The sequence below is a fragment of the Callorhinchus milii genome, unplaced genomic scaffold, assembly GCF_018977255.1.
Source record: "Callorhinchus milii isolate IMCB2004 unplaced genomic scaffold, IMCB_Cmil_1.0 Scaffold15, whole genome shotgun sequence".
Lineage (NCBI taxonomy): Eukaryota > Metazoa > Chordata > Chondrichthyes > Chimaeriformes > Callorhinchidae > Callorhinchus > Callorhinchus milii.
In genome coordinates, this window is record NW_024704756.1 from 4433535 (window position 1) to 4453626 (window position 20092).

General features: G+C 44.6%; 2 protein-coding genes across 2 annotated transcripts in view; one reads left to right on the forward strand and one right to left on the reverse strand.

Annotated features, from left to right (window-relative positions):
- Positions 1-462: 462 nt before the first annotated feature.
- si:ch211-153b23.4 (Grp1_Fun34_YaaH and SUA5 domain-containing protein) lies at positions 463-8939 on the forward strand. Its single transcript, XM_042340816.1, has 9 exons — positions 463-590; positions 872-973; positions 3076-4761; positions 5737-5836; positions 6317-6465; positions 6703-6815; positions 7556-7645; positions 7754-7876; positions 8231-8939. Exons 1-9 carry the CDS (start codon positions 524-526, stop codon positions 8408-8410), a joined length of 2610 nt encoding a protein of 869 aa, XP_042196750.1. The 5' UTR covers positions 463-523; the 3' UTR covers positions 8411-8939.
- A 1976-nt stretch (positions 8940-10915) lies between these two features.
- srpx2 (sushi-repeat containing protein X-linked 2) overlaps positions 10916-20092 on the reverse strand; it is a 31610-nt gene continuing 22433 nt past the window's right edge. Inside the window, exons 7-11 of the mRNA XM_007891611.2 lie at positions 17031-17152; positions 16487-16666; positions 14450-14583; positions 13172-13293; positions 10916-12522 (exon numbers count right to left, since the gene is read on the reverse strand). Coding sequence (XP_007889802.2) covers positions 12342-12522; positions 13172-13293; positions 14450-14583; positions 16487-16666; positions 17031-17152 — 739 coding nt within the window. The 3' untranslated portion in view covers positions 10916-12341. The remainder of the gene's footprint in view (positions 12523-13171; positions 13294-14449; positions 14584-16486; positions 16667-17030; positions 17153-20092) is intronic.

A 20092-nucleotide genomic window follows, 5' to 3' on the forward strand; every position in this document is an offset into this window, starting at 1 on the left:
TTGGAAAAAAAATGAAACACACAGCAACACGATGTGATCGCTGGTTACATCACGATTGGGGCGTAGAAAGCAAACTATTTACTGCTTTCTCAATCGATTCGGATTTGCATAGTTATGAGGAGGAAACGATTTCCTGATTGGGCGATCTTTAATATATATATACAGTGCAGTCAGGAGACGGACACTCTGAGCTGCTGTGAAGTTACAGTGGTGATACATTTCTGGTGGTGGGAACTCTCTCGTTTGCCCTAAAACTTCACTCCCAAAAAAAGTTTCTGCTTTGCGTTTGCAAAACTTTGGGAGGTGGTCTCCCTTTTTTTTTCTGAGAAGGTTTTTGTCTTCCTTTCCTTTCGAAAAAAAAAAGTTTAGGAAAAAGGAAGGAAAAGGGGGGGAAAAAAAAGGGATTTTTGTGGTTTAGAGGGGAAAAAAAAGTTCGTTCTTTTAAAGGGTGGGGGTTGGGTTGAGGGGGGGGGTGGGGGGTTGTTTTTAATAAAGGGGGGAAATAAATTTGTAAGACGCAGAGATGTTGGGGGGTCGCGAAGTGACTGAGACCTTACACTACTCAGTGGGGCTCCTTGGAATCTCTGCAGGTGAGAGGCATACGATCACCGATGGCTTATTTTAAGACGGAAAATTATTTTTATATCTGTGGAAAATATATATGCATATATATATATATGTATATATATATATGTATATATATATATATATATATATATATATATATGTATATATATATATATATATGTATATATATATATATGCATATATATTTTCCACAGATATAAAAATAATTTTCCGTGTATTTATATATATATATGTGTGTGTGTGTGTGTGTATGTATTTCAATCGTCACTTTGCTTTATTTCAGGGTCCCTGTTGTTGGCTGTGCAGCATTACAGCACTGCCCTGATCTCCAGCTCCAGTCTGGGCATTTTACTGCTCATCACAGCGGCTCTGTTGGCTTATGTCGGTCAGTACACCATCGGCTCAGAATGGGGAGACAGAGAGAGAGAGAGAGAGAGAAAGGGGGGAATTGTTTTAAATGCTTTTTCTTTTTTTTAAAATTTTTTTCAAATTTTTTTTAAAAAAAATTTTTTTAATTTTTTAAAATTTTTTTTTACAAATTTTTAAAAAAAAAAGAAATCTCAATAGTCCGCGGGATTGTGCTGTTGTGTCGCTGAGCAAAGCCGCACTGATCGACGTGGTTTTTTTTTTCTTTTTTTTGCTGCGTTTTTTTTTGTTTCCCTGCTCAGGACAGGGGTAAACACACCCCAGGACGAGCACAGTTTAACGTTGCAGATAAATAAACAAGTAATAATGATAATTATTAATTATTGTTGTGAACAAGTCCGCGTGAAACGCAACGCGCGATCGCGTTAAAGCGTGAAAACGTTTCGAAAACGGTGATAGAAAATGAGCGTTGAGCGCGTTTTACTTGTGTGGGTATTGAATAATAATAATGATAATAATAATAATCCTTGCATTTGATATAGCGCTTTTCACGTCGGGAGGACGTCCCGAAGCGCTTCACAGAACACACTGTAAAGTGAATTGCAGGAGTCCTGTAGCTCAGTGGTTAGAGCACTCGCTTTGCAAGCGAGAGACCTGAGTTCAATTCCAGGCAGAGGGCGAAACCTTGGGCAAGTTTCCTTACTCCACACAGAGCCTAATAATAATCCCTCCAAAACAAAACAATAATAAATTGGTCATTTTCAATCTACGATTGTGTGTGGGACATTGCTGTGCGCAATTGGCTGCCGCGTTCGCCCACAAATATAGTCAATTCACTTTACAGTATATTCTGTGAAGCGCTTTGGGACGTCCTCCCGACGTGAAAAGCGCTATATCAAATGCAAGGATTATTAATATTATTGACTGTATATTTGTGGGCGAACGCGGCAGCCAATTGCGCACAGCAATGAAGGCAGAGACAGACACAGACAGACAGGGTGTGTGTGTGTGACACGTTATGTGTTGCTGGGAAAGCTGGTGATAAGGTTGTTTGTACAGGTTTGGTACAAGTGAAAGTAACTGCACTCACCAGCAATTACCGACAGACAGACTGAACACAGCCCTATAATCTCCAATGTAAACAGGTGGCTGTGGTCTGTTGCCAAGTTTGTTGCCACACTTTTCCTGGATAGCTGGCGGGTTGACTGAAGTATGAAGCGCAGATATGATCAGTGTGTGTGTGTGAGTGCAATGTGGCCCGGATTTGTTTCTCTTTTGCTGCGCACCCGCGAAACATAGTCAAAACCACTTTGCGGTGTGGTTTACCGTGTGAAGCCCGTTGGGCTGACTTGGCGCTACGTCAAATGCGAGGATTATTACCGTTGTAGCAGATCCGTTTAAGGTTCAGTGGGCGATGTAATGAGACCTGTTTAATGCCCAGGCGGTGAAGTGCCCATCCGCAACCATTATTATTATTATTATTAAAACATGGTCAGAACCGTTTGGCCGTGTATCCCGTGAAGCGCTTTGAGACGTCTCGATGACGCGATGAGGCGCTCCCTTTATATATATATATAAAAACACAAGGATTACTATTAAATTTGCTGACAACACTGGTTGCGGGTGCGGTACGCGTCGGGCGTGAAACTCCTTCCCTCGTTTGTTGCCGCTATGGACGACAGTAAACAATAAATCCTTTCGTAAAGGGCGACACAGCGCCCCGTCGCGTCTTCCGAGGCGTCTCAAGAGCGCTTCGCCGAACCTTATAACGTGACGGATAGTAACCCTGGCATCCGCCGCGGCGCTTTTCACGTCTTCTCGACGTCTCAGAGTGCTTGGCGGAACAGACCGCAAAGCGGACCGATCGTCTATTTCTTTTTGGTGGGGGGGGGGTGCGAAACGCGGGAGCCGAGCCGATCGCGCGCCGGCGGCGTCCCGTCCCCCCCAACCCCCCCCACCCCCCGCGCAAAACCGTCGTGGATTGAAGCGGATTACTGCTGGGTCTTGGGGGGGGGGTTATTACTGTCAAAAGTGAGGTGTAGTGACTGTGTTTTGTGCTCTCTCTCTCTCCCTCCCTCCCTCCCTCCCTCCCTCCTCTCCCTCTCTCTCTCTCCTCTGCAGGCGTCAGGAAGAGCCGAGCCTCGCTCTTCGCCAACCTGTGCCTGACGCTGTCGGCGCTGTGGTGCGGCTCCGGCCTCGTCCACCTCCTGGTCGGGCAGCGGGTGGTGGCGGGCGAGGCCGCGGTCCGGGATGCGCTGGTGCCGGGCCTGCTGGCCAGCGCGCTCGGGCTGCTGCTGCTGGCGGCGGCCTCGCTGCTGGCGGGCCGGGCCGTGCTGTCCGGCCTGTGCCTGGCCCTGGCCCTGGCCCTGGCCCACCGCGTCGCCTCGCTCTACCGCCCGGCCTTCGGGGGCTCGGCGGCGGCCGCCTGCTACCTGATCGCCGCCTGCCTGGGCCTGTACGCCGCGCTGAGCCGGGGCCTCAAGCCGAGGCCGGGCGGCGGCGGGGGCGGCGGCGGGGTGAAGCCGGAGAGCGGCGAGTCCCCGGCGCTGGCCTCGGGCCACCTGCTGAACGTGCTGTCGGCCGCCGTGTTCGGCTGCCGGGTGCTGGGCATCACCTCGGCCCTGTCTGTCGGGCAGGTGCCGTGGCTGTGGACCGCGGCCGCCCTGCAGCTCGGCCTCTGCGTCATGGCGTTCCGGGCCGCCGACCCGCTGTGGGCCGCGGTGCTCGGGCTGACGGCGACCCTCAAGGCGGCGGAGGGCTACTCGCTGCTGCTGCCCGCGGTCTGGCCCGAGGCGGCGGCGGCGGCCTCGGCCTCGGGCACGGGGCTCCTCACCTCCCCGGCCTCCGCCCTCGCCCTCCTGGCCGCCCTCTTCCTGGCCCTGGCCCTGCTCACCGCCGCCCTCCGCGGCCCGCTCCAGGCCGCCGGCCCGCTCTCCTTCGTGGCCTACAGCCTGGCGGTGGCCGCGGCCCGGCCGGCCAGCGGCTTCCTGCACGGCGGGCCTCAGGGCACCAGCCTGGCCGTGCTGCTGGTGGCCGCCTGCCTGGCCCTCGTCCACCTGTGGCCCGGCGGCTTCCCCGCCCGCCTGACCGGGGCCCGGGCCTCGGGCCGGCTGGTGGCCGCCCTGAGCGGCCTGAAGCTCCGGCGGCCAGAGGACTCGCGCGCCCCGCGCCTGGGCTACGCCCGCTACTCGGAGGCCGAGAGCCTGGCCCACGCCTGCAGCGCCCTGGCCGCCTTTGCCCTGGTCTCGCCCGGCATCGTCGGCGTCTCGGCCGCGGGGCCCCTGACTCTGCCCTGGGTGGTCGTGCCCGGAGGTGCGGTCCAGCTCCTGTGCGGCTCCATCGCCTTCTCCCGGGGCAAGACCCTGGAGAGCTCGGCCTTCGTCCTGTACGGCGCCATGTGGGTCGTGTGGGGTCTGACCAGGTTCGGGGGTCTGTACGGCACGGCCCGAGGCTTCCGGGTCTCGCTGGGCATCGTCTGCTTCCTGCTGTCCAACTGCTTCGTGGTGGTGGGCGCCGTCTTCCTCAACAAGATGTGGTTGGCCTTCTCGCTCGCCTTCCAGTTGGTGCTGATCAGCTTCCTCCTGGACGCCGTGGGCGCCAACCCGTACGGGTACGACGTGGGCGTCGGGGTCGTCTTCGGGCTGGTCAGCTTCTACTGCTTCCTCGCCACGCTCTTCAACCAGAGCTTCGAGAGCCCCCGGATGCCGGTGGGCAGCCCCCTGGTCAAGCTGAGCGGCTACCGGCAGCCCGGCTCCGAGTGCCCCCACCTGCAGTCGAGAAAGGCCTCTTCGGTGGCACAAATCGCGGGTGAGACGACGATGATGACGATGATAGAAATAAGAATAATAATCCTTGCGTTCGATGTAGCGCCGTCTCACGTCTTTCTCGACGTCTCGAAGCGCCTTTCGCAGAACGCGCCGCGAAGCGAATCGACTGTACGTCTGCGGGCGAAACGCGGCAGCCAACTCGAAGGTAGGGAGTCGAAGAGGGGAAGAAGAAGAAAGAAAAAAGAGCGCGTGCGCTACCGTCAGCGCCCGCAAAATACACGCAGTCCGGGGCGGGCTGGCTGATTTGATGGGAAATTGGGAAATTTCCCGAGCAAGCGCACCCGCGATTCGCTCCAGAAGTTCTCTTTTTAAAGCCCCGACAAAAGTTTTTGAACACGCAGAGGTTTTATGCAGAATTGGCACCACACACGGACGACGGTGCCCTTATTTTAGCTGACAATCCTGAGCCCTTTTGGGATCACCGCTGCCTGACACCACTTTACAGTAAATCCTGTCAAAATCAAGCGGTGTGGGATGTCTGAAAAGTGTGCAAAGACACAATCTCGGATGCAAGGATTAGTATTATTTACCTTGGTAAATAAATAAACCTTGCATTTGATATTGCTTCTTAAGCCGTCGTCAAAATGCCTCAAAGCACTTGGCAGGATTGTACCATAAAGTAAGAGTGAGCTACCTTCTGTATGCATCGAATAATAATAACAATAATGCTTACATTTGATTTAACGCCGTTTTTGTCAGGAGGACGTCTCAAAGTGCTTTACGGGATATATTGTAAGGGTAGTGACTACTGTATATTTTTTTTGTGGCGGACATGACAGCCAATTTTGCACAAGCAAATACCTCACAAATAGCCGTAAAGCACATGACCAATTTTTGTTTATTTATCTCCTTTACTACACGCCCTTAAATTGGAAGTGGAGATTTATTATTCATCATGAAAACGTGGCCGTGACTTGTAACTCATTTTAATGTTACCATTGATGTTTCTTTGCAGAAATCATGAAGAACGGAGGTGCCTGTGGTATACCAACAGACACTGTGTACGTGCTGGTAGCAGCCTGCAACCGACCAGATGCTGTGGAAAAGGCTTACAAGTAGGTGCTGTTTTATTGTAACTTTATATTGTTATGACCAATCTATAGGTTTACCACCAGATTACTTTTTATTAGATTATTTCTTAGATATATACCACTGTTTTGGTAAACAAGAAAAGTCCTCCTTAACTAATCAGTTCTAAAACTACTCCTTACTACTTTAAAATAATAATATTCCTTGCATTTGATATAGCGCTTTATCACATCTTCAAGACGTCTCAAAGTGCTTCACAGTATATACTATAAAGTGTAGACTGTATATTTTTTGGGCAAAATGAAAGTGCAGATTCTCAATCACTCAGAGGATGGACCATTCTCATCAAACCCACTTCAACATCATGTTGCCACCTAGTGACAAGTGAAATGAAAGCCCTTATGCTAAGCTTTTCTATTTGGATGTTCTGATATTCCTTAAAAAAATCTGAATTGGCCAAAAGACTGCAGCAATTAAATAGTAACTTTTTTCTTCTATTTGTTCAGCACAAAGAAGCAAGCCAAAGAAAGACCAATGTCCTTATGGATCTCCAACTTATCACAGCTGGAACCAGCAAAACATCTGTTCAGCCCACTACTGTGGGACTTCATGCATACAGTCTGGCCGTCTTCAATCAGTTTGGTTATCCCAAGAGGTAAAGTGCCTTCAGTTTCTTTTTCATATCCCAACACTGTACATTGGTCTTTTTTTTATTTTAAAAAAAGTTACCAAATATCCTCTTCTCTTTCTATTACTATTATTTTATTATCATTTTAAAAAATTATCAATGAGTGGATAAGGCAAACAATACTCTGTTAAGAATTACAGTCATTGACAAGTTTTAATTCAATAAATCGATAGACAATTTAACAAATTCTCTTTTGTTTGAAAGGTCAATGGCTGGACTGCTTTGGACTGAAAAATGCTGCTAAATATATAGGAACGCCTCAAAGTATTGCCATTAGGATTCCGGACTGTGCTGTTACCACCCACCTCATTGACCAGGTCAGAGCTTCTCTCATTCTTTCCAAACACTGCTCCCATAAATGATGTCAGAAAATGCTTCAGAGAGAGCCTATTGTCAGTGACCTAAACCTCCACTTGATTCAGTGAGAAACTCCTGTTCTGCAATTTCAAGGTCAATTTGCGATCTCATTTTGTTGGCAATTTTTACAAATATTTTGCAGTCAGGTCTGATTGGATTTAAATAAGATTTAAACTGCAGTGATTCGGGTAATTATGTTACAAAAGAAATATTATTCAGAGGATGGGGCAAAGTATTAATTCAATATAAGACTTGTCTGTTAAATAACTAAAGGTTATTGAGTTGTAGAACATCTAATACTTCATTACGAAATGTCCCTGTGGGTCTGTTTCTACCTCTGTCTATATCCCATGTTATTTGTCATCGCTGGCCAAAAGCCAAGAGTGCTCCCATTGCTTCTACCATTGACAGAGAGGGAGCAACAGAGGCTCAGCGTAATACAACTTGCACTCTCTCCCTCCCTACCTGTGGGCTTCCGTTCATGGACAGAAACCTCTGCCCTTGCATTCTGTGACATAAGAGTAAAAGGCATTAACATTAGATGTTGCATCTCTACCTATTATTGGAGATCCATTGCACAGTTTGCTCAACATCGAAACCACCTTTAGTTGTTCAGAGAAATGGAATGGGGGATTAGTTTGGTGAACATCGCTGTAAGCGTCTGGTGTGTACTAACCAAGCTTGTTCTGGGCACATGCAGGTAGGGCCCATAGCAGTGACGTCAGCGAACCCGACAGGAGAAGCCGACACCACTCACCACAACCAAGTGTACTCCAAACTCGGAAACAAGGTAATGCACAGCCACTGACTCACACGTACCATTTCACTAAATTCTAACTACTTTCTTATGGGTTAGGGTGAGGGAGAAATTCATCTGAATTGTCTATTTATGGTGCAGGTGGATGGAGTACTGTGCGATGGCCCTTCACCTGAGAACATCGCCTCCACAGTGGTGGACTGCACCAAGATGGAATCCGGCACGCTAGGATTCTTTAGGGTTGGTCTTGTACCCAAGTCGGAGGTGAGTTTTATAATCAGGCTGCCGAGTCCCATTCAGTTTCTTACCAAAAGCTACTTAGATTTCTTTGCACTAGTCATATTTTATAAAGTAAATCATCTCCTAATTTGTACATTAAACTACTTTCTGAATGAAGTGTGCATTTATCTACTTACTGAGAAATCACTATTTTCTCTAAACAGGTCATAAAAAAAAATTAAGTTTCTTAATTCGTGGTCTTTTCATTGAAGTGAGAAATACTTTCCATCTTGTGTTTTAAATACTTTTGTGGGTAAAGATGCCACATCAGTCCTTGAGGGCTAAAGGCACAGTGTTTGATACTCGGAATTTACTGAGCATTTTACATCTCAACTCCAGGTCTTGCAGCTGTTTGAAAAAGTGCAGAAGAGGCATATGAATGGTCTCTCTAATGGCAGCTTCAGCCATCAACAGCCTGATCTTGACACCACCCCGCAACAACCACACAAACGCCACAGCCCCAACGCCACATATGAAAACCAAGCCTTCGCTGTAGAGGAATATGATGAAAAAATTTAATCGAGAGGCATTTATTTATTATATGTTTACAAATTGTCCGTTCTGTGTTGAACTCCATAGCTGTTGTGGGACATTGCTGTGCACAACTGGTTGCCCTGTTTCACCCACAATACACAGTCACTCCGCTTTACAGTATATCCTGAGAAGCACTTAGTGATGTCTCAATGACAACAATCAGGTAAAATGGAGATTTCTTCAGCCTTTGGTCGCATTCACCACACTGACCCAAATGGTATTCAATATTAAATTAGGCTGTGATAGTCACTGCATTTCACCTATTACGAAAAAGTGAAAGCTAGTGTGTGGTCTGACATTTTCTCATTATTGGAGATGAGATGTTGATTTGTGGGAAGAATTCTTTGCTCTGAACTCCTGGATCGCAAGCGGAGGAATAAGTCTTAGAGAATGAAGCCATGAACATGGTACGGAAACCAAAGTAAAATTGAACAAATGAAAGGTTCTAACTTGTCATATTTCATCATAGAGTGTAAATAATAATATGTTTTGTAATAAATAATATATGCACTTTTCTAGTCACAATAAATTGCTTTTTTTTAATTTACTTTGACTTAACTTTGATATGTATCTACTTGGACACCACCTGGAATGAGGATAATCCCCATTGTTAAAAGTAGTGAGCTATCAGCAATGATTAGACAAGATGGGGCTCTTCAGTCTTGAGAAAAGACATCTCAGAGGGGATATTGTATAATACAATACAAAATTATAGAGGCATATTGATGGAGTCCTGTAGCTCAGTGATTAGAGCACTTGCCTCGCAAGCAAGAGACCTGAGTTCGATTCCCAGCAGGGGAAACCTTGGGCAAGTTTCCTTACTCCACACGCCTGATAATAATCCCTCAAGAAAAAAATCAATAATAAGAAAATTGGTCATTTCAATTCACGACTATGGGACACTGCTGTGCGCAATTGGCTGCCACATTTCGCCCACAAATATACAGTCAATTCACTTTACAGTATATTCTGTGAAGCGCTTTGAGCTGTCTAGAAGACGTGAAAAGCCCTATATCAAAATGCAAGGATTATTATTATAAGATTATATATTATAGAAGTATATAACATTTTAAATGAGATTGAAAAGCAGACAAACTCAGAACGATACTTTTAAGATTCACCAAGATAGTAGGACAAGAAAGGGAAGCAAAGGACAATTTCAGGACAGACACGAGGAAGTTTTTGTCTACCCAGAGGATAATTGATGAGTGGAACAGGTTATCGGGAAGGGTGGTTGAGGCCACCATACTGGACCAATTTAAAAACACCCCTTGATGCTGTGATGGGAAGATGGTAAGATGGGTATTCTAGAAGTTCAAGATCAGATGGACCGAAAAGCCTTCTTCATCCAAACCAATCTTGTGATATATGTGGTTTGACGAAAGCCTGAATTTAATCAGCAACTAGAGAAACACTTGCAGAATAAAGATAATAAATAATAAAATGAATAATTCTTGCATTTGATGTAATGCATTCCCCGTGGGGGGAGGATGTCACAAAGTGCTTCTTAGGATTTATCATAAAATGTAATGACCTTTACAAAGCAAACGCTTTGAGATGTCTGGAGGTGAGATAAGGCATTATATCAAATGCAAGGATAATTATTAAATAGTTATGATCGAATGGTGATGACCTTGTTTCTCACTAAATCAGTTGCACTTTCTGTTTGTTCCTACCCTGACATTATAACAATTCATGCAACAAAATCTTGTAGTTCATTTGGCCGATCAAGTTCTACAGATCTATCAATCACAAAGGAACCACTTTAGGTTAAGTGGTGGATGCTCCCAAACATGATAGATGGTGCTCAAACACTGGTGCCGTCTCCTGGCCAATGTGGACTATTGTAGCCTTCCGTTTAAATAAAAAATGAAGAATAAAATCTTAAGCAAGTAAAGCGGCTATTCAGAATGCTACTGCTTCTTTCCTGGAGGATTGTTCCCATTTCAGATGAGACATTGAACCCAAGCCGCCATCTGCTTGTTCAAGTGGATGCTAAAGACCCCTTGGCTCTTACCTGATAAGTGGAGAGTTCGGACGAAGGGTCGTGGACCCCAAATGTTACTTTTCCCATAGATGTTGCCTGACTTGCTGAGTGTTCCCAGCGACTTCTGTTTTTGTTTTCAGATTTTCAGCATCTGCAGTATTTTGCATTTTATTAGCAATCCTTGTCTTTGATTCAGTGTCACGAGATTTTTAATGTCTGAGGAACCTCAGTTTAATACAATAATAATCCTTGCATTTAATATAGCGCCTTATCACATCTTCAAGACGCCTCAAAGTGCTTCACAGAATATACTGTAAAGTGAATTGACTGTATATTTTGTGGCCGATCTCAGCAACTCTGACAATGCAGTAATAAGACTGTCCTATGTGCCAATGTAGCTGGTAATATTTCTATTGAAGGGAACAACAACAAAATTACATTTGTCCAGCGCCTTTCACGTCGGGAAGACACTCCAAAACAGAGTAACACCTAGTTTGCTCTAGTTGCATATGTACATTTTTTTTATTTGTTAACATGATAAATTTGTTACACCCTATGAACATGCTGGACAAAATAAAACTTGCAATTAATTTTGTAAATTAAATAGGTGCATTTTTGCAAGTTGAAAATGAACACAAGGATCTCATTACAATACATTATTTGCCACCTGAACATGGTAACATCCTATCTCCACAAAATTAACATTATAAACAAAATTGCAAGTTGCATTTAATAAGGCAGTATGATTTTAAAATATACAAAAAATTAAATGTTACAATGACAGAAGATAACTAATATTAGGGGGGAATAAAAAGGTGAATTGTATAAAGAAGGATCGACATAGGTTTGTCAGAGGGCAGATAGTCTTTGAATGGAATGATTAAAGTAGAAATATTTTGGGTAATGGGGTTTTGCTAATTTGCAGGTTGTGCTAATCATGGGTAAACATGCAAAGAGAGAATTACATGTGTAGCATTTGAGGAAGCAGAACACAAAATTAGAAAACCTTGAATCAAACCATAGATTACATGGAATGAGATATACTTGAAAGCACGGAAATAGGACATTTGGCACAACTAGCCCGTGCCAGTGCACATGAGCCTCTACCCATCCTTCTCCCACACCTCCTCTATTCCCTTTTCCCTCATATATGCATCGAGTTTCTTTTTAAATGCATTCATGCTTTTTTCTTTGACCACGGTTTCTGGCAGTGAGGTCCACAGTCTCACCACAATTTCAAAAGATATTTCTCACCAATGTAGCCGATGTGTGAAATGAACTGCTTGCAATAGTAGTGAATTACTTCACTTTTTTTTTAAACAAAAATAAATTGCTGGAATATACGGTTACAACATGTATTGAAGGATATGAGATTAAGACAAGTAGAGGTGATCAAATCATCTACAGAACACAATCCAAGTGATCATCTTCATCTGTGGAATCCAACCATTCAAGACTGAGCAATGGAGGAAATGAGGGGTTGATAACTTGGAGCTTGTACTTAATGACAATTGCAGGAGGAAAGGAGAAAAATGCTACAGTTTTCTTTGAGGTTTCCCACGTGGTTATTCACTGCGATGAAAGACTGAAAACTGCACAGATGAAGCAGGTGTAATAGGCCAAATGGTCTGGTTTCGATCTGCAACCATTTCCTATTCATTGGGCTGATGTACCTTTCTGTAACTGGTCTTCGTTAAGGTCAACTTTGTGCAGTTTCGTTCACCAAAAAACAATTTTGGGGTCTTATTTGAATAATCAGAAAGCTTCTAAAGGCATTCAGGGCTTGAGAGAGTCATTAAAGTTGCACTTTGGGAAGTTAATAAAATAATTGATCTGTATTGATCAGTTTGTGGATTGAAACAAGCAGAACATAATGGACTGAGGAGGATCGAGGCAGTCAGAGTGCTGAAGGCTGGAGGCACAGCAGCCTCAATCACATTGTTCTGTCTTTTGCTGTTGAAGGGCTCTTTCCTCCTTGTGCAACAGGTATTCATCAACGAAGGAGAACAGCTCACCGGACGAGGCGGGCTGGATATACCGCTCCCTGTCTATGCCGTATTTGTCAATGAGGACCATGTTGAAGTACATGCTGGATAAGTAATGCACTTGCCTGCAAAGGCAACCAGAAAAGAGAATGGTTAGTGAGGTGGCAAAGCAACCTTTAGCACAGCGAATCAGTCCAGCCAGTTTTGTTAACGTAAAGAGCGGCGGAGGAAACAACTGACATGAAAAATTTGTATATTTTGTACAACAATGTATATTTATATAGGGCCCTGCACTAGGGGTAGCTCTCAGAGCTGAATGTAGTGATTGCTTTCCACTTTCTTCTCCACCGACCATTTGTTAGAACGCAATCCCACGAGCATTGTGAATCCTCCGTTCTCTCACCCAAGTGGCCATTCTTCATGTGCAAGTTTAGACAGCGAGTGAGAACACAGCCAAATCCAAACTTGACCCGGCATCATGCCTATGCCCACATAGTGATAACAGATTTTCTTTTTGTCTTGGTCAGCTGGGTGTCTGACACAAGCGGAAACCCATCACCATGCTTAAGGCCACCAGAGGCTTGAAATTCCACCCGGTCTTAGCCTGGGAGATCATTTGGTCTTTCAACCTAAGATTGTGCAAAACTAAGGAAATTCCTTAAGTTCAGTCTTAATTCTCAAAGTGCAAGACTGTAGGAAGTTTGAAACCCTGACAGGTTTCAATCCAGATGCCTTTAAAAGCCAGTGTGAACGCAGGGCCGCTCAGCCGCTTACCTGAGTTGATCAATAACATCTGAGGAGAGCTCCTGGTCATTCAGACGCCCCACGACTCGTGGTGGAGATCCCACCAATTCTATCAGTATTATATGTCTCAAGTCCAGACCACAGGTGGCTTGCTGCACAGACAGAAAAAACAGTGAAAGAGCGTTCCTTTTGTCACTGCACTTTATGATATATCATGTGAAGTGCTTTCAGCGCTGTATCGAATGCAAGGATTATTATTAAAGAAAAGTCATCCTGGGTTCCCAAGCCTGATCACTGTGTAGTGAGGCCTGCAGTGCAGGCGTGCCAGCTTTGTGGTTAAGGATAGGTCCCTGTGAGGCTTGGCTGTGATTTTTATCCTCCACCCAACTCTAGCCAAGGGTGGATACCGACTGAAATTCATCGAGGACTATTCCAGGCGGCTTGCTAAATAAAGCAATTGTTTCACTATAATTTTAAGGTTCACGTTATAAATAAGCTACAAATTTGCTGATGTTGAGCATAAAATAGACTCTGCTGATTCAAGTCACAAACAAACAATGGTTGAGATACAAAGGCCAAGGGTGCAGGGGAAAAATTAGAGTCAATTGCTTTCCGGAGATGTCAGTAAAAGCCTGTGCATTACTCATTCAGCACTGACTTTGTGTTTATTATTGCTAAGGACATTTTCTTGGCTTTGCTGCTGCCTGGAATACATCTAACCCCTTATTTATCCTAAAGCACTTGGCTGTGTGGGATCGAGAGTATAAAAGTGTCTGGCAAAACAGGGTGGGTGTTTGCAGAGACAGAGAGAGTGAAGAGCAAGAGAGAGAGAGCGAGAGAGAGAGTCATGCACTACATTGTGAAGAGTCTGTCCAGAGGGGATGCGACGACTGAATTTGATGTGATTTCCATTGTTTCAATGCCTGCAGTGAAAAAGCTCATCGAACACCATTCTTGCAGATACACCTCCTTTAATATGAAGTACAGAATCAACTGTCCTTCGCACCCAACAAGGATGCCATGACCATCCTTATTTGGGAGAATTGTCCTGGTCAACAATCCCCCAAATAAAATTGATTACTCGTTTCATGGCTGTTTGTGGGACATTGCTCTGCGCAATTATGCTGCCCCATTTTCCTATAAATACAGTCACTCCATTCCACAGTAAATCCTGTGAGGAGCTTTGAGACATCCTTCCAATATGATAAGGCGCTAAAACAAATGCAAGGATTATTATTATTAAAGGGACTTTCCCCTGGCAGCAACGCAGTGTGAAAGAGCCTGACTCACCCTTGTCGTATCACTGACCTGCAACATGTTGATTTGCAATCTGTAGTAGACATCTGATGGACTGGGAGAGGATATGATCAGGAGACGCTGTTTTTCATAGAACTGGTCCAAGAGAGCAGTCGCTGACGTCACTTCCGTGTTGATTTGAATGGCTGTCGTATCATACAAAACCCCAAGACATTAAGATGCAGGCTGGGTCCGGGGATTCTCAAGGAACCACAAAGCATGCAAAGGATGGCTGTTGGGTGACCCTTTGCTGTGTCGGAAATGTCACCTCACTGGCAGAACAGATGATCCACACCTTTAGACCTTCCCGCACCCGCTACTCAGACAACTCCAATGGGGCTCTGCAGTTCACACACACCCTCTCCCCACCTCCCCACCCCACTACCAAAAAAACAAGGGTCAATTTTGCAGTATTTCTTAATTAAGAAAACCCGAGCGGGGAATCCTTTCAATAAGGGGTAAGTGGAAGTACATCACCCACAATAGCCCCTGACTTGAGGGTGCAGAGTTCCCATTGACTGATGTAAACGATTAAGAAATCAATTCGAAAATTTCTCAGTATCAGCTCCAATTATTCACTGTGTGTTGTGCAACCCCACGCACATGTGTGTGTGTGTGTGTGTGCATGTGTGTGAAGTACATCACACACTGTACACTAACAAGAACAATCTTTATGTCACATCTTGGACTGATGGGCTGGAAACCTGACATCCTAGTGTCCACATAATCTGCACCAGTCAATTCAATGCCCCTTCACAGTTTGCACTAACCCTTGTATGTGCAATACCTAAATTTGAAGAGCCGTAGTGTAGTGGACAACACACATTTCCCACTAAGTAATGGGCGGCAACCATGGGCAGCATTCTCATGAGCTTCTTATTAAAGAGCAAAGGTGATTGAAGGAGAAATCCTCAGTTGCCGGATATAGTCAGCTATAGGATGTGATAATGCTCTGTGCTTTAGGCACCTGAAGTCTCCATTGGTCTTAGCCTTAAAGTTTAAGATAATGCAGAACTTTGAAAATTCTCCAATTCACTCATTGTCAAAGTTATCCATGAAGGTCACGTGAATAAGCAGGATATAGGATTCAAAAATGTCTTTCCAGAGAGAAGGAGTCCTTGAATCCTACATCCTGTAGTTCAGCAGTTAGAGCAGTGGTGGAATCCTGTAGCTCAGTGGTTAGAGCACTCGCCTTGCAAGTGAGAGACTTGGGTTCGATTCCCGGCAGGGTGAAACCTTGGCAAGTTTCCTTACTCCACATGGCTGATAATAATCCCTCAAAAAAAACAATAATAAATTGGTCACTTCAATCCATAACTGTTTGTGGGACACTGCTGTGCGCAATTGGCTGCCGCGTTCGCCCACAAAACATACAGTCAACTCACTTTACAGTATATTCTGTGAAGCGCTTTGAGACATCTAGAAGATGTGAAAAGCACTATATCAAATGCAAGGATTATAAGAACAGTGGTGAGGAAAAGGGTAGCATTGGATTATAGCAGTTGAAGTGCTGTGACATATTGAGTCACACTGGCTCATTTCCATTTGCCACCCAACCAAGGAATTTTGATGGGAGTGAACAGGAATAACAATTTCCACTGGTCAATGAGGTGATAAACCAGAGGAAGTCGATTTAAGATGATCATCAAAAATAGCAACAGGAGAGATTGGTTTTCATATACACGCAACAACAACAACTTGCATTTATATAGAACCCTCCATGCTGGGCGCACATACACACACACACACACACACATTCACTTGCATAGGGTTATTAGGAAGCAAAATCCATTGTAAAAGAGAATTGCACAATTTGAAAAATAATCTAAAAGGATATGAGGGAAAGGGCAGGGGAGTTGTAATCGATGGACAGCTCTTTGAGAAAGCCACACACGGGCACAGGGCACAACGAGTGAATGTCCTTCTTCTAATGTTGTGCGATTCTCTGATTACTGGAGCTTCAGAAACGTCTCGTAGTTTATTAAATCCAGGGAGCAAGCAGGTAGTGCCATGCTCCCAGGTTGCCTGGGTCTAATTAAATCCACTTACACACGCAGGACGGTCTGACTCCTGACCAGCTTCGATTAAACAGACACACCCGTTTAGGGACGCCTTGACGCTCATAGCCTCCGTCGCACAAGTACGAGCAAGTGGCGCCGTAGTTATTTCCATCAGAGGTGCACGTGATATAGCCGTGGAGAAGGGGCTTCAGGGTGGGACATCGCTTGACTGCAAAACAGGCAGAAACACAGAATCCAATTACACACCTTGGAGGGAAGGGGTTTACAGGGGAGCAGAGGCAACGCACACTGCAGATGCTGCACAGCAGGGAGGCAGAGTTATTACATGTATTAGACAGCCTATACAGATTTTTTNCCCCATAATCTATTCATCAGACACACTCCTTAAACTCAGAAACACTTTCAATTCAGAAGTCTCCAGTGCCCGAGGCTCCTTCCCACACTCGAGTCCACCTCATTCCAGTAATTATGGGTTCAGCAGGTCCCAAACCAACTTCTCCCTTATTGCCCCGTATTTAGGGGGTTAAAAAGGTGAAGAGAAGCCATTCAGTCTCTGTTCTCCGATGACCTACCATGAACTCTGATGGTGAACTTGCAGGAGGCCTTGTTCCTCTCTCTGTCGTAGGCCACGTACCGGATCAGGTGCTCGCCCTCCGTAAACTCAGACCCCGACCGCAGGCCCTTCAGAATCAACCTGGTTCAAGGAACAGCAGAGATCTGAGGCCAGGTTCATTGCATGTCAAGTAATAATAAATATAATAACAGTAATAATAAATAATATAATAATAAATAACTATAATAATCCTTGCATTTGATATCGGGCTTTATTGTGCCGTCAAAATGTCAGTGCAGACATCTGGTCTCTCGTCATGAAGGAAAATAATGACAATCATAATTGTCAGCGGGAGAATCCGGGTTTGATTCCCGGGCGGGTCAGGGAGAAACCTTAGGCAAATTTCCTTACCCCACATACCTCTGTTTACCTAGCAGTAAGTAGGAAGCTTGCTGTTAGACAATTGACAGATCGCTTTCCGGGGGTAATAATCCCTCCAAAAAATAAATAAAATAATAATAATTTGGTCATTCAATCCACAACTGTTTGTGGGACACTGCTGTGCGAAATTGGCCTAACCACAAAATATACAGTGAAATTCACTTGACAGTATATTCTGTGAAGCACTTTGAGACGTCTGAACAACGTTGGAACTTAAAAGAGTTAAATGTCCCATTCTGGGGCTTGAACTCACAACCTTCCAGCTCAGAGGCCAGAGTGCTACTAACTGACACCTCAATCTCATTTCAACAGCAAACGTGCATCAGAAATGAGTGGCAACTTTCTCCTTGTGATTAATGGTTACTCACGAGCAACTAGAAAACCAAATGAAAGGGGAGGAAGTGCTTGAACGTTTCTAACGCCCTGTTACATTCCAAACATCTTGAAGCACTTGAAAAGTAATTACAGGCAAGTGAAAGGCTGTGGAATATCTGAAACCAGTGGGTGGTGTACATTCTTGTGCTGGTAATGTTACTCCTTATGCTTATATCTTAATATCATAAAACATATCACAGGCTTTAATGCAATACTTATATAAGAACCAAAATTCAGTGTTATCCATCTATAATTTGACTCAGCTGTAATAGAAACAGCCATTAACCAGGCCAGGAGGGGCTTTCTGATCGAAATGAAAGCAGAATGGTATTTGCATTCTCGAAGTCACCTTTGAAGCCAGTTTTAGCACTTCCCAGAATATTGCACTCATACTTTCTCACAAATAGCCCATAATGAGGTCAGTAGTTTGCAGGGATTTTTTTTTAAAAACGGGATTCCTTATTAAGAAATATAATAATAATAATAATAATGATGATCCTTGCATTTGATATAGCGCTTTTCACGTCGGGAGGACGTCCCAAAGCGCTTCACAGAACACACTGTAAAGTGAATTGACTGTATATTTGTGGGCGAACGCGGCAGCCAATTGCGCACAGCAATGTCCCACAAACAGTCGTAGATTGAAAATGACCAATTTATTATTGTTTTTGGTTTTGGAGGAATTATTATTAGGCTCTGTGTGGAGTAAGGAAACTTGCCCAAGGTTTCGCCCTGACCCCCCGGGGATTGAACTCAGGTCTCTCACTTGCAAAGCGAGTGCTCTAACCACTGAGCTACAGGACTCCAAATGCGAATTGCACAAATGGGGAATTCTCCCGCTATTAGGAAACGCAGACAGAAGCGCAGGAACACTTCCCTCCGGGATCATCAGTTTCTGGAGCAGAGACAGAAAATCAATGGGATTCCTTATGAAGGAGACACACTAAGAAATACTGCAAATCAGACCCCAATGTTCCTGCTGCACATGAATCCGCTGGGTTTTATGCGATACACTTCACTATGAAGCAATAATAATAATCCTAATAATAATCCTTGCATTTGATATAGTGCCTTATCACATCATTGAGACGTCTCAAAGTGTTTCATAAGATATACTGTCCAGTGGATTAACTGTATTCTGTGGGTGAAATGTGGCAACCAGTTGCACACAGCAGTGTCCCACAAACAGCCATGGAGTGATTGACCAATTTTTATTTGGTGGTAAATTGGTGGCCAGGACACCAGGAGAAAGAAACTCCCTTCTCTTTTCGAATAGTGTCGCAGGATCTTTACCATCCACCTGAACAGGCAGATGGGAAGATGTGGTTCGGCTCCAGAAAACTCTAAGGACAGAATCTCTAGTCGTTCAAAAGATAGACAGTGGTAGTAGAGGTATTAAGGCGCATAGTGAAAGGGCAGGATATTGAGATTAAACAGGCTTGATGGATTGAATGGCCTCTTCCTGCTCCTGTTTTCCTATCTTCTTAAATTGGTGCGGGAGAGGAGAAACTGCTGATCAGGGGGACAGGAGCTCTGTATAAGGCATTTGGAGACTGAGGAGCTGTGCGAAGGATAAAAACCAAAGTGCTTGCCATTTTGTGGTGATGACGTTTCAATGGAAGGACTGAGTAATTTTGTCTAAGTAAAATATCCGCTCAAAAAATAGCGTTTGATTCCCGAACCCACTGCATCAATATTATTGCTGATTTTTGCTATTTGTAGCTAAATAAAGTCTGAATTTTTCTTTAGTCTAAACTGGTCTGTGTGGTAACACCTGCTGTCCCACAGAGCTTGCTTTCATGCTTTCAATGGCAAGTGCTATCAATGGCAAGCTCTGCGATTTAACTGCTTAGACTCCAGCAGTACCCCAGCATACATTCTGGGGTCCCTAAGCCTTGGCTCCTGTCAACCTGCGCCTAAAACTTTCCGGAATTAAGTAAGCAGGATGCATCCCTCCAGGGAGAGAGTGCGGATTCCATTTTCTAATAATCTATGACTGGGATTTCCAGGTATACGTGGGATGCATGGAATTTTCAGTTTGGCTTGGATACTCTTAAGCACGGTGATGGGTTTCCATATGTGTCAGACATCCGGTTGACCAAAAAACAAATTGACAGCCCCGGGCGGGAACTTTGAACAGACTTTTTTTTGAATCAAAAATAATTGAAGAGCTGATCTCGTGACCGGCTCTGTAAAAACATGAAGCAACAGACATCTAATAATAATATAATAATCCTTGAAATTGTTATAGAGCCTTATCATATC

What these genes read in the sequence shown, in the direction of transcription:
- si:ch211-153b23.4 (XM_042340816.1), top strand. Translation starts at nt 524, where the DNA reads ATGTTGGGGGGTCGCGAAGTGACTGAGACCTTACACTACTCAGTGGGG. An exon ending in GGCTCTGTTGGCTTATGTCG is followed by an intron (nt 974 to 3,075) that starts GTCAGTACACCA and finishes TCTCCTCTGCAG; the next exon opens with GCGTCAGGAAGAGCCGAGCC. An exon ending in GTCTTGTACCCAAGTCGGAG is followed by an intron (nt 7,877 to 8,230) that starts GTGAGTTTTATA and finishes TCTCAACTCCAG; the next exon opens with GTCTTGCAGCTGTTTGAAAA.